The 12,470-nt window shown below is 48.4% G+C and overlaps 1 protein-coding gene across 11 annotated transcripts in view; it reads left to right on the top strand.

The window, feature by feature from the left end:
• The window catches only part of DYSF (dysferlin), a 203,591-nt gene that overhangs the window by 15,452 nt on the left and 175,669 nt on the right, over nt 1-12,470 (top strand). For all 11 annotated transcript variants that reach the window (XM_032873658.1, XM_032873665.1, XM_032873662.1 and 8 more), the window contains 2 exons: nt 4,664-4,719; nt 5,687-5,778. In XM_032873658.1, the coding sequence (XP_032729549.1) occupies nt 4,664-4,719; nt 5,687-5,778 (148 nt within the window). The remainder of the gene's footprint in view (nt 1-4,663; nt 4,720-5,686; nt 5,779-12,470) is intronic.

The raw sequence follows: 12,470 nt of genomic DNA, 5'->3' as shown, positions 1-12,470 counted from the left end.
GTTCTTCGGTTCTTCTCTGATGACCTTCGTTTAAGGCATGATTGTCAGACTTTTTGGGTTGTTATCCACAGCAAGAAGTATATTTTATATCAAGACATAGTGCACATATGAATGTCTATATGAGAATATAACCCAAAGTTTCAACTAATGGTAATGTTGCAGTGAAAGATATACTCTGATACTTTTCTTCTTTATTCTGTCATTAAAAAGACATATTGGTCATCTCACTCAGTTGATGTCATGGCCTACTAATGGGTCCCAATGAGCAGTTTGAAAAACACCACTACTGAGCAATGAGAGACCCTGGTCTGGGGTAGAGTCAGGGTAGGTTGGCCTGCGGAAACAAGTGAAGGATTTCCATGGGGGACAGAGGAGTCCTTGCATGATAGGTTCATTCTCCCTCCCTGAGTCATTCAGTCTGGAGGAACACCCCGAGGTCTACAGCATGATTCTCATGGAGGTTGGCGGGCCCCCAGTTCTTCAGAACCATCCGGGGAGAGGACATGGTCCTCCGTCCCCAACCCCAGCATGACCTGTGGGCTCTTTAACTATTGAGTCTATTAAATTATACACATAAAGCCACATATGGGCCAAAATTAAGGCCAAAATTAATGATCCAGGACAGGACAGGCCTAAACTCATGACAAGGAAGGAGCTCTTTGATGAACTCTTTCCTAATTAGCAGCATGCCTTCCTTTTCCTTGGCAGCTGTGGGTCACGTGATGTGTTTCACTTCTTTCCTGCCTCTCTTTGCGGTTGTAGTGTCCCTCAGTGACCCTTCCCTTAATGTCACTCAGAGGGTCTCAGAGTTGATCCTTCTAACCAGACTTAGTAAAATCTCACTGAAGGCCTTTGTTCACCTCAACTTTGGGAAAGGCAGGAAGTGGAAAATGCTTGAAAGACACTTTGCACAGGGCTTGGCACACTCTGTCCACTTCATACCATCCAGGACACCACGAATGCCTCCCAGTGGTCACCCCAAGAGCAGCTACAGATGGGATTTTTCATGTTACTCTTGTAGGTCATGGGAAGTTGACAGGGGAGGGGAAGTAGACACTGAGACTGAATCTTGTATCTCCTCAAAACCCTATGAAGTAAACATTTTTCTTATTATCCATTTACCATCAAGGGAGCTAAAGCCCAGAGAGGTAATAAGCCCTGCCTAAGGTCACACAGCAGGGGCTTTTATGTGAACGACTCCAACACTGTGTCTGTCCCCACTGCTGGGAGACTCATCAACATGGCCCACAAGAATGATTCAGCCAGGGCAGGCCTGGTCCAACTCTGAGAAGATGACTCTTGCCAGTCCCAGAACACTTCCTTCTTGTTGTGATTCCTCTCATCCCTTCTGTCCACTTATACATTCCCCTACTATTATTGTCATGTGATGGCATTCCTTGAGAAGAGTGGTTCTATCCCCTGGTGATGATGTGAACTTGTAGCCAACTTGGGAAAGAAAAGGCCCATTCACTGGGCATTCCATTACAGGGCACCTTGCTATATCCTAGGATTACTGACATGAGTAAGGCATGGTGTCTGCCTTCTGAAGATCATAGTCCAGTTGGGGAGAAAGACACAGAAGCATATAATTTCCCTATATTCCAATATGTGGTCAACCATCTCTGCCTGGGAGAGTGAGGGGAGGCTTATCAGAATGGAGACAACTGAACGGTGTATTAAAGAATCAGTAGGAGTTCACTAGATGCGGGGGAGGGGAAGTGAAATGAACTCACATCAAATGAGTCTGACTATCTTGTTTAATTTTCACAAAATCCCATGGAGAAGTATCATGAGGACCTTTTAGATGAGGAACCAGAGGCTGAGATATGCAATGAATTTCCTGAGAGTTCTTTCAAGTGTGTTAGAGGGACCCTTGGGGGAATCCCCAAGACTCTCTGAGCAGGTCTGCAAGGTTTCAACTATTTTCAGAATAACCTGAAGGTGTTGTGTCTTTTTCCTTGTGTCAACATTTATACTGATGGTACAGCAGTGATGGAAGATGAAACTGCTGGTATCTTAATCTAGTGATGGACTTGGTGCCAAGTTATACTTGGCATTGTATTCTTAATCCTCATGTATTTGCAGTCTTTTTTTTTTTTAAACCAGTTTAGTTGAGGAATGTTCTTGATACAGCAGCACAATGATTTATTTTATTAACCTTGATCCTCAAGTACATGTGTTTGTGACAGTTTGAATGTTGAGACAAAAGCTTACATAGAGCACGTCTGCTTCACACTGAAAAATGAAGATGGTTGCAGGAAGAAGCACATGTATGGTTGCTTGAGTTACAAGCTGAACCAGCCAGGGTGGGTTTTTTTTTTTTTTTTCATGGAATATTGTTTTTACTTGAAAGAATGACTGACAAACGGCACCTATTCAGACTTGGGCCTTTGACTGACATTTTCTTGGAAAAGGAAGAGTGAGTGTGCCACATCAAGCAGCCATTTATTATTTGTTGTCAATCATAAAATTTGAGCTTTCAAACCAGAATTAGAATTGCAGAAAATTATCTCTTTCAGCATCTCCATATTTAATGACTTTGCTGATGAGAGTGATGGTAGTACTAATGAATGTGATTTATTCATATTATGCAATCAAATGTGTCAACCTTTGGAAGCTCTACATAACTTAATTAGCAGAAACTTTCCTAGTAACCAAGGAAGATATTACAGAATTGTACATGGGTAAGATATTCATTCAAAGTACAAGACAGAACCATGGACTTTAATGTATCAGAGTACAAAATGTCCCTCCACCTGCTTTCAGGAAATACTACTTATGGTGTTTTTGGTGTAGTATCAAAGAAGGATATCCACAGTTGCCTGCAAGTTTATTAAAATGTGCCTCCTCCTCCAGCTATGTATCTCCTTGGGTTTTTCTTCCTAGATGTCACCCGGAACGAGACATCTCGACAGATGGAATGTAGAAGTAGTTATGACAATCCAGCCAGGCATGAAAGAGATTTGCAAAATATAAACAGTGGCACTTTTCTTTTTCCTTCGCTTTTGAAGTTATAGTTACTTTTCAGAAAAATATGTTACTTCTGTTAACATGGACGGGGCTCATCACTGTTAATTTCAGATTAATTTTAAACAAATATTTTTAACTTTAAGAAGTATTTATTTAAGTAGGCTCCACACCCAATGTGAGGCTTGAACTCATGACCCTGAGATCAAGAGTCCCAGGCTCTACCCACTGAGTCAGCCCGGCGCCCCTACATAAATATTTTTAAATGCCTCAGTTGTTATTTCTAATACGGTAAAGGTCATTAGATACAAGCCATCTAAATAAAAGCTCTTCGGGGTCCTTCATAAATTTTAAGAGTTATGTCCTGTGATCACAAAGTTTGAGAACCTCCACCCCGAGGCTTCATGGGAAGTAAGTGTTCTCTGATGGTCTGTGTCATTCTAAAGCCCACACTCTTTTGCTACATTAGTGATCTGCAGCCAGCCATGAGAGGGGGTTGGGATTTCACCCTGCCCCACTTTTCCAAGGCCTTGTGGGGCTCTCAGGGTCCAGACCCTATAAAAGTTGAGTGGTCCACGTGAGACCAGAGGCTTCTTACTGGAGACTCTTGGACAGGTGAGGTGGAATCAGGGGGTCTTTACGCTCCAAGCCAAATGTAAGTTCTGTGTCTGACTAGCCACTTTTAACAATCCTTTGACCACTGAGTCATTTCTGTTCTGATGCTTAGGAGAAGGGTTGGACATGGTTAGGCTTTTCTGTGCCTTCCATCCACTCCTCCACGCCCAGGGTTCCAGAGGAGTCGCTCTGGCTGGCTGCAGTCTGGGGCACGGTGGGTCACCTCTCAGCTATGACTGTGTCAGTCCTTCTTGTCTACTCCAAACCATTCTGTCTTCCATTGGCCCAGCCACTGCGAGCCTTGGGGCAGTGTTCTTCAGACAGACCCCTTCAAGGCAAGGGTGGGGTGTCTCTTTTTAATTGATGTAAAATTCCCATCCCCTAAAATTCCTTATTTTAACCATTTAAAAATGTGCAATTTTGATGGTTTTTAGTGTATTCACCGGGATGTGCGACATCATCATTCTAACTCCCGAACATTTCATCACTCCAAAAAGAAATCTCCATGAAGTGTTTGCTCCCCATTCCTATCTCCCCCCAGCTGCTGGAAACTACCAATCTGTTTCCTGTCTCTGGATTTGCCTCTTCTGGCAGTTTCATAGAAGTGGAATTATACGATAGGTACAGCTAGATGTTTTTACAAAGAAAAACATTTTCCATGAAGATCCTTCAACCTTTACAGGTTAAACAAAAATTTACAGTTAAACAACTTAATTTAGAAAGTCCTAACTTCCTAACAATAGAATTTGTTATTGTTACATTGCATAATAACATATTATCTTAACGGTAACAAAGTCATTAAGAAAAGACAGACTGGGTATTTTCCTTTAAAAACATTCTTGTGGTGGGGCTGCTGTTTCTCAGTCCCAGAGCTGAGAGACAGAAGTCAGGCAGCTGGCATCAGCCCCTCGTTGCCCGGTGGGATTCTCAGCAATCCCTTGCTTTGGCAAGGTCTCCTTTGGCCACAAGTGGCAGGCAGCAGGGCTCTCAGAAGCCGACCCTAACTCCGGGCCCGGCGGTGGGGGGGGGCAGGTGTGGGTGTGGCCAACATCTCTCCACTCTCCCTTTGTGTCTCTTGCAGGAGTGAAGAAGAGAACCAAAGTCATCAAGAACAGCGTGAACCCCGTGTGGAATGAGGTAGGCAAGGTTTCCATTCTCCCTCCTTTCTCCTCTGCTGCCACCGTCTCTGCAGTGACACGTTGGGGGTTAGGGCCGGAGGTGGCTTCTTCAGTGGTGTTGTCAAGGAGGGGACGGGCTGCTGGTCTATTATGTCAACTGAGTCCGCCTGGTGCTAGGAACCTGGGAAGAGGGTTTGTGGCCTGGCCTGCCGGGTGAGTAGAAGCCTCTCTTCTGTTGTGGGTGTGGCATGGGGAGAAGAGAGAGGTCTTCTGTTCCTCTTCCTCCCTGTTCTCATCAGCCAGGTAGAACTACCAGCCAGGTCGTTTGGGGGGCTCTGTGTCCTGACCTGACTCCCTTACACAGGCTGTTTTTCCTGCCCAAAGCCCACCTCCTCCTGTCAGTCCTCCCTGATTAAGCAGGTCCTCAGCCAGTGCCCTGCATATGGCCCCCTGGGGGTCCTGTGGGAGCTAAGTGCCTTGTGTGGATAGGGTTGGGATGCACCGGGGTTCCTTTGCTCTGAGGAGAGTGCCAGGGCCTCAGGATAGGCATCCCTAGTGTGACACTAATTTGTGCTGCCCACCATGGGCCTGGCTTCCACATGAGCACATCGATTTCGGTCCCTGACGACCCTGTGGGATCACTACGTATTTCCCCCAGCTGTGCTCCTGGCCTGGCTTCCCGGTGATTGGTGGAATGGAGCTGGGGGAAGGGGGCCATGGGAGAATGACCTCCTTTTCTCTTCTGTTGCCTTTGGATTTCACTGTCTCTTCTGAGGCTCTGGAACCCTGCTATTCATGTACTCATGTATTCATTCATTCACTCATTTGCTCATTCACTCATTCATTCATTCACTCACTCATCCATCCACCCACCAGCACTGTTCGTGGATGGCTGTTCAGTGCCCTGGGGAGACCAAGGTGGACCAGACACAGTTTCTTCTCCAAGGGGGCCACCAGTTAAGAGGTGTTTTCTCTTTTCATTCCAGGGCTTTGAATGGGACCTCAAGGGCATCCCCTTGGACCAGAGTTCCGAGCTTCATGTGGTGGTCAAAGACCATGAGACAATGGGGAGGAACAGGTGAGGTGGGCAAGGGGGACTCTGTGGCCTGAAGGTACAGGGAGGTTCGTGTGGACATAGTCTCTAGAATCTGGAGTCTGGCCCTGGAGAGCTGGTGTTTCAACTGGGCGTTTATTGAAGATGTGCCTCTTGTGGGCCTGGCCTCGAGGGAGATGTTGGGGAGGGGCCTGCCTGGAGGCAGGAACTCAGCTATGGGTAAATCTGAGGCTGCAGGGGAGGGAGATGGGCTCGAATCAGGTGTGCACACGTTCGCATGGACAGCCTCTGCCCCCAGGGAGCAGGGAAGAAAAGGCTCCTTGTGTCCTGCTCCAGCCCAGGGGACCCTGGGTGCGGCCCCCTCTCCCCGCCCCGCCCAGGCTGGTGTGGGCAGCGGCGCACTCCAGCAGAGGGCTGGCAAAATGAAGCTGCGACTAGCAGGGAGCTCTTGAGGAAGGCTTCATGGAAGAGGAGGGACTTGAGGTGAGATTGTGGTTTAGAAGTGGGAAGGTGATAAAGGGTTGCAGTGACTGCGCACGTCCCTGGGGCAGGCCTTTCCCTTGTTTCATGTATGTCGAGCGGAGGGTTTCTAGGCGTGCGCGGTAGAGGAGCAAAGCTGTTGGGGGCAAAAGTGGGCTTTTTACAGGCAGGCGATGGGTCCTTTCTCCTGTCTTTGAGTTGCGGGCCTTGTATGTGCTGGTGGTCGTTGGGGGGTTGGGGGTGGGCAGGAACAATCAGGCTTGCAGATCGATGGCGCTGCTTGTTGTGGGTTCCGGTGGTCGGGAGAACAGCCTGTGAGGCCCGGTGGCCTTGAATGTGAGGGCAGACTTCAGCCTTCCTGCTGGGCATGGCAGGATAGGGCTGTGTTAGGTGACGCCGGGGGTGCGTCTCTGCTCTTGGTGCCCTTTCCTGAGGCACGGGCTTGCTGTTTCGTGATCTGCTCACAGGGTGCCTTTGTCTGGGAACTGGGTCAGCCAGTGTCTGAGGCCTGGCAGGCCTGGCTGTGTTACCCTGGGGTGGGAGAGGGGAGAGAGGGGAAAAGGGAGGAGTCAGGGGCCTAGGAAAGGCCAGTGAGGGTCTCAGGCTGCAAAACACCTGGGAAGTTTGAAAGCTTAAAAAGCTTGGAAGAAAAATCCAGCTGCCATGGTCTCTCTGTGACTCTGCTGGTCATGGGTGCAGGGCAGGGTATGTGCGGGGAGGGTGGGGGCTCCGTCCCACCGGCACAGGGGGCAAGGGCTGGAATCCCTTCACATTAATCTATCCCAACACAGACATTTTGTGGGAAAAAGGCAGCTTCTAATAAGCAGGAATGGTGGAGCTGCGGGTGAGGGAGGAAGGAACGATGGGCACTGGACAGTCCCAAAGGCTTCCTGGAGGAGGGGCACCCAGACTGACTCTAAGGCTTTGGAGGGTGAGGCATTCCAGCATTCGGGTGTGGTGGGCAGCCAGGCTAAGGCCTTACAGGTGGGACTCACACATGCAGCCCAGTGAGGAGGGACCCATGGGGCCAGATTGGGAGGGGTTCTCTGGGCCACGGATAATAATAGCAAAACCACAGAAGCTGATGTTTGGTAAGAGCTTAGCCAAGTGTCTGGCTTTGTGCTGGGTCTTTATAATACAAGATCTTTTTAATCAGCTGGGTATTGCTGTTGTGGTTGTCATCATTATAGGGGGACACTGTGGCTCTGAGAGATGGGGGGCTTTTCTGAGAGGCTGGTGATGGCAGAGCTATTCTTGAAGGCAGGTCTGAAGTGTGCTCATAATCACTGAGTCCCTGTGCTTCTCAGAGGCTCCTGGAAGGCTGGGGGGCAGGGGGTGCGGGACCCTTCTAGAGAGTTCAATCTGCTTATGATGCTGGACTTGAGAGGGCTTAATGAGGCAAAAGTGGGACAGTCTGGTTGCTGCAAGGCATGTGGATTTCATTTTCATGGTGCTATTCAGCATTTTGCAGGCCCTGTGCAGAGATTTCCAAAATTATGATGGAGACCTGAGAGCAGGGCCTATAAAGATATTTTTGATCAGTTCAAGAGCCAGGCTGGTCCTCAGGGTGACACCAGGCCAGTGCCACACATGGGGGCCAGGATGCACTGCACCTTGGGGCCTTCTCATTGGCCCCTGTGGGTGTCCTCTAGCTCCTGGGGGGAAAGCCAGCTCCCCAAATACCAGTTCACTGCAGGGTCGGCACTGGGAATCAGCTCCTCAAACTTCAATGTACAGAGTTGCTAATTCTCAAAACTTCCAATTTACTAGAAACTTCTTTCTTATAACTACTTGCATGTAGGTTCTGAGTTTTCCAAACATTTTTTTATTTTGCATTTCTAATGGGGCGCCTGGGTGGCTCAGTCAGTTAAGTGTCTGCCTTCAGCTCAGGTCGTGATCCCAGTGTCCTGGGATTGAGTCCCCACATTGGGCTCTCTGCTCTGTTGGGGGCCTGCTTCTCCCTCTCCCTCTGCCTGGTGCTTCCCCTGCTTGTTCTCTCTCTCTCTCTCCCTGTCAGATGACTAAATAAAATCTTTAATTTTTTTTGTATTTCTAACAATTAAAAATTAAATTTGAATTAAACAAATTTTAAATTTAAACTTATATTCATAAATAGCTAAAGAATTTCCAAGGTTGCCCAAACCGCACTAGCTTGTGTGGAAATAATGGAGTTGTGGCTTCATTATGGCTGCCCGCAGGGTTTGCAGTCTCCAGAGCACTTTGCTTGGCTGTAGGGGCCAGAGGGGGAAGCTGCTGGAGCAGGGGTCAGGGAGGCAGGGTATGCAAGGCTGGGCCATGGGCCCCTGCGTTCAGACCTCATGGGACTTTCATCCTACATATGATGGTGAGAAAAGAATCTGAGATTAAGTAATATACCAGGAAGTGACGAGAGAAGCCATGCAACATTCTTCCTTTTGAAAGAGAAAGGGGAAAAACCTCAGTGGTTTCGGTTTAATGAGAAATTTAAATAGGACACTTGCTCTCTGGGGGCACCCTGGATGGCGCAGTCGGTTGAGCGTCCGACTCTTGGTTTCTGCTCAGTTCATGAGCTCAGGGTCGTGAGATCAAGCCCCACGCTCAGCATGGAATCTGCTTAAGACTCTCTCCCTCTCCCTCTGCCTCCCCCGACCCCAATAAGTAAATAAATCTTAAAAAAAAAAGAGAGAGAGAACACTTGCTCTCCGCTTTCACATTGTCACTGTCCAGTCGGGAAGCCAAGAAGGAAATGATATAGGCATGAGAGTGACTCTTGTCATCTGATCTCAGGATTTCAGTGAGGACCTACAGGGTCATCAGGCAGTCGTCTGTCATTTCTGGGTGTCCTGGGCCTGTGTGCTGTGAGCTCACAAAGGGTCCTCCTTGGACTTCTTCCAAATGAGGTGGACCAGAGTCTCTGGTCACTGCCTTTAATTCTTGGTTTCCCTTTGTCTTGCCTCTCCTCCCTCTGCCTAACCTCCTCACTCTGCCTCCGTCTGTTTTTGGAGGTCCCGCAGAGTGCCCTCTTTCTTCACAGCCCCTCCCTTAGCACCCCTGTCTCACAAGTCTGGAACTTTGCTTCTCCTCCCTCCTCTCTCCTTTCTTTCTCCCCTCCAGCTCTTCTCCATCCCCACTCTCGTCTCTGTCCCCAAGGCCTCTGTGGCATTTGACACTGCTGTGTTTTCCCTGTTGACTGTTGGCAGTTTGGGGTAGCCTCATTATACCAGACAGGTCTGCTGGCCTGGACGGGGATCCTGGGGAGTCTCCATGCCAGAGGAGGGGAACAGGGGCTGGGAAATGCCCCCTGGCTGCTCAGCACCCACCCACCCTGAGCCCGAGGGACCCCCAGAGCCAACGGCAGGACCGGACCAACTCTGTGTTGATAAAACCAGGTTTGAAATGCACAAAAAGGAAACTCCAGGCCTCTGGATAGGAGACACTCTTGAAAGCCCAGCTGGAGGTCCTGGACTCCTGTCTCAGGCTGCACTGAACAACTTCCTGTTCACTGTGGGCTTCTCAGAGGGGCGATGCCCGGGTGCTGGTGCTGATCCCTTACCAGCTGTTCTGACCCCCGGGACATTCCACCAAGATGTTCCTCATCCAGGCCACGTGATAACAACACCTACAGCTTTTACCTACCCCAGTAGCTGGTGGGCGTTGTGACAAGCTCCCGGTTATGAGGGATTTCTACCGGGCAGCCCAGGGTGAGAGCCACTCATCTCAGTCCAGACCTGTGCCGCCTGAGAGGATGGCAATGTTCTATGCTGGCTGGTACAACTGAGGAACTGAATCTTAAATTTTATTTAATTTTAATCAATTTAAATTTAAATAGCTAATGTGCCTAGTGGCTACTGTGTTGAACAGCATAGCTCTAGATTTTACAACAGTGTTCCAATCCGGCTGCATATTAGAATGACGTGGGAGCTGTCCCCCCACCTTAAGATTTTATTTATTTATTAATGTTAGAGAGAGAGAGTGAGCATGAGTGGAGGGAGGGGTAGAAGGAAGGGGAGACCCTGATGAAGAGCTCCCTTCCAGGATCCTGAGGTCATGACCTGAGCTGAAACCAAGAGCTGGCCACATTTTGGGGAAATGCTGACACTTCTGTAAAGATGTGCTCTCAATGTTTTCATGGATTAGCTAGGAAATAACTATAAACTGTCACTCTTGTGATAGTGCCCATGCGTGATTCCTGGTGGAAATGTCCAGCACGAAATAATCATGGCTAAAATCTCATATGGTGAGGGGAATGAAGAAGGGAAGGAGGAGTCCTGTTGGTAACTGTAATCACTGACCTGGGGAGAATTGGACTTAATAGAAATAATTCCATAAGAGAATACTCAAAATCGAAAGAACCTATATTTGCTAGAGTTGATAGGAACCAAAAACATGAAGAAAAAAATCTTTGAGCCAAATCTGGTTGGAAAATTTAAACAGAAAATAGTTGGTACCAGTGACACTAATTTCAGTCAAATACAAATGTAGACTGAAGAAAAAGGAAATAGTTAATTGCACTGTATAGAAAATATGTCAACAAATTAAGTGTGGTTAATTTAATTTGTTCTGGAGAATGGTTTTTCCAGGAGAACCAATTAAAGTAGGTGTATTTTTTATTTAAATATTTGGTAAACAGACCCATGTAAGCAAAAGTCTCCATCGGGTCAAAACTCTGTCTGTCCAAAAAACGCCAGGGTCAAAATGTTCATCACTGGCTCCAGACCTAACTGGGTTTGGGGTTGGGTGGCCAGATTCAAGAAGGAAACATCTAGAACACCCAGTCAAGTTTTTCTCAAATATTGCATGGGACATACATATAATAAAAAAATTATTCCTTTTTTATCTGATATGTAAACCTAGGAGTGGATTCTGTATTTGATTTTTCTCAGGGTGACTGTGCACCCTTTCTCCCTTTATTTTATTATTTATTTATTTTTTAAAGATTTTATTTGTCAGAGACAGAAGGAGAGAGGGAGAGATCATGCACAAGCAGGGGGAATGGCAGACAGAGGGAGAAGGAGGCTCCCTGCTGAGCAAGGAGCCTGGTGTGGGACTCAATCCCGGGACCCTGGGATCATGACCTGAGTTGAAGGCAGATGCTTGACCGACTGAGCCAGCTAGGTGTCCCCCCGTCTCCCTTTAAACAAGCAGGATGGAAGGACCCCAAACTTTATACCGGGAGTTGGTCAGGAGTCATATTGCCTTAAAAAAGCCTGTTCACAGAAGCTCATGTTCGTAGTAGTGACTTCTTTGGAATAGTTGGAACCTCTTGGTGGCCTGGTGACTCTGTGAGGTGCAGCATGAAGGGGTCTCTTACTCCCCCACAGAGCCTCACCTGCCCTCGCTTTCCCTTGATGTGGGTCATCTGTCATGGTGCCTACAGCTGGCGGGGGGCCCAGGAAGCATTTTGGGAACCTCTCTGAAGGCCTCTCCTTCTCCTTCTTCCTCTTTTTTCTTTTTTTAAAGTTTTATTTCCTTATTTATTTCAAAGAGAGAGAGAGAGAGAGAGAGAGAGAGAGAGAGCACACTAGTAGGGGGAGCAACAGAGGGGGAGGGAGAGAGGGACTCTTAAGCAGACAGTTGGGAGGCTCGATCCCACTGCCTCGAGATCATGACCTGAGCTGAACGCCCATCCCACTGAGCCACCAGGTGCCTCCTCCTCCTTCCTCACACAGGGCTTGATGCCCTAGCCTGGTGGAATGAGTGTGGACTTTGGGGGGGCGCCGGGGCCTGGTCTCAGTGAAGCTCCCTGAGCCTCTATTTATTCCTCCTTGGGGGGCATCCCATCAGTTGCACAGGCACCTCTCAGGGAGCTGCTGTGGAAAGGCTGCTCCTTAAAGGGCAGTTCCTTTGGGCACATCCTCTTTCCAGATCTTTCTGTGCTGCTCTCCTACCTGCTTTTGCTCCCACTGACTCAGCCTTTTCCCAGCAAAGCCCACTCTTAGCCAGTGATGGTTTGAAAAGGGACTAATTCATCCTGAAGTGCTGGTGGCAGCTTATGCCTTAATGTTTTGCCCTTCATAGGAGCCTGGGGTACCATGCTGTTGATGCTAGACTCTGTTTAGACCAACAGGGGAATGTGAGTGGTAACAGACAGACACCTGACAGACTTTGAGGACATATTTGGGGAATGGTGGTCTTCCTGACTTCTGTGGTGGTCCCTTGTAGGCCTGCCTCTGAGCCAGGAGTAGACCTTGGTGCCTTGGGGTAGGGGTGCGGGTGTCCTGGTGCCTTCTGGGACAACAGGCTTAGTGTATTGGGGA

The sequence above is a fragment of the Lontra canadensis genome, unplaced genomic scaffold (genome assembly GCF_010015895.1).
Source record: "Lontra canadensis isolate GAN:19392208 unplaced genomic scaffold, GSC_riverotter_1.0 scaffold50, whole genome shotgun sequence".
NCBI lineage: Eukaryota > Metazoa > Chordata > Mammalia > Carnivora > Mustelidae > Lontra > Lontra canadensis.
Note: the sequence above shows the minus strand (reverse complement) of the source record. Positions and strands in the feature narration are given on the sequence as shown.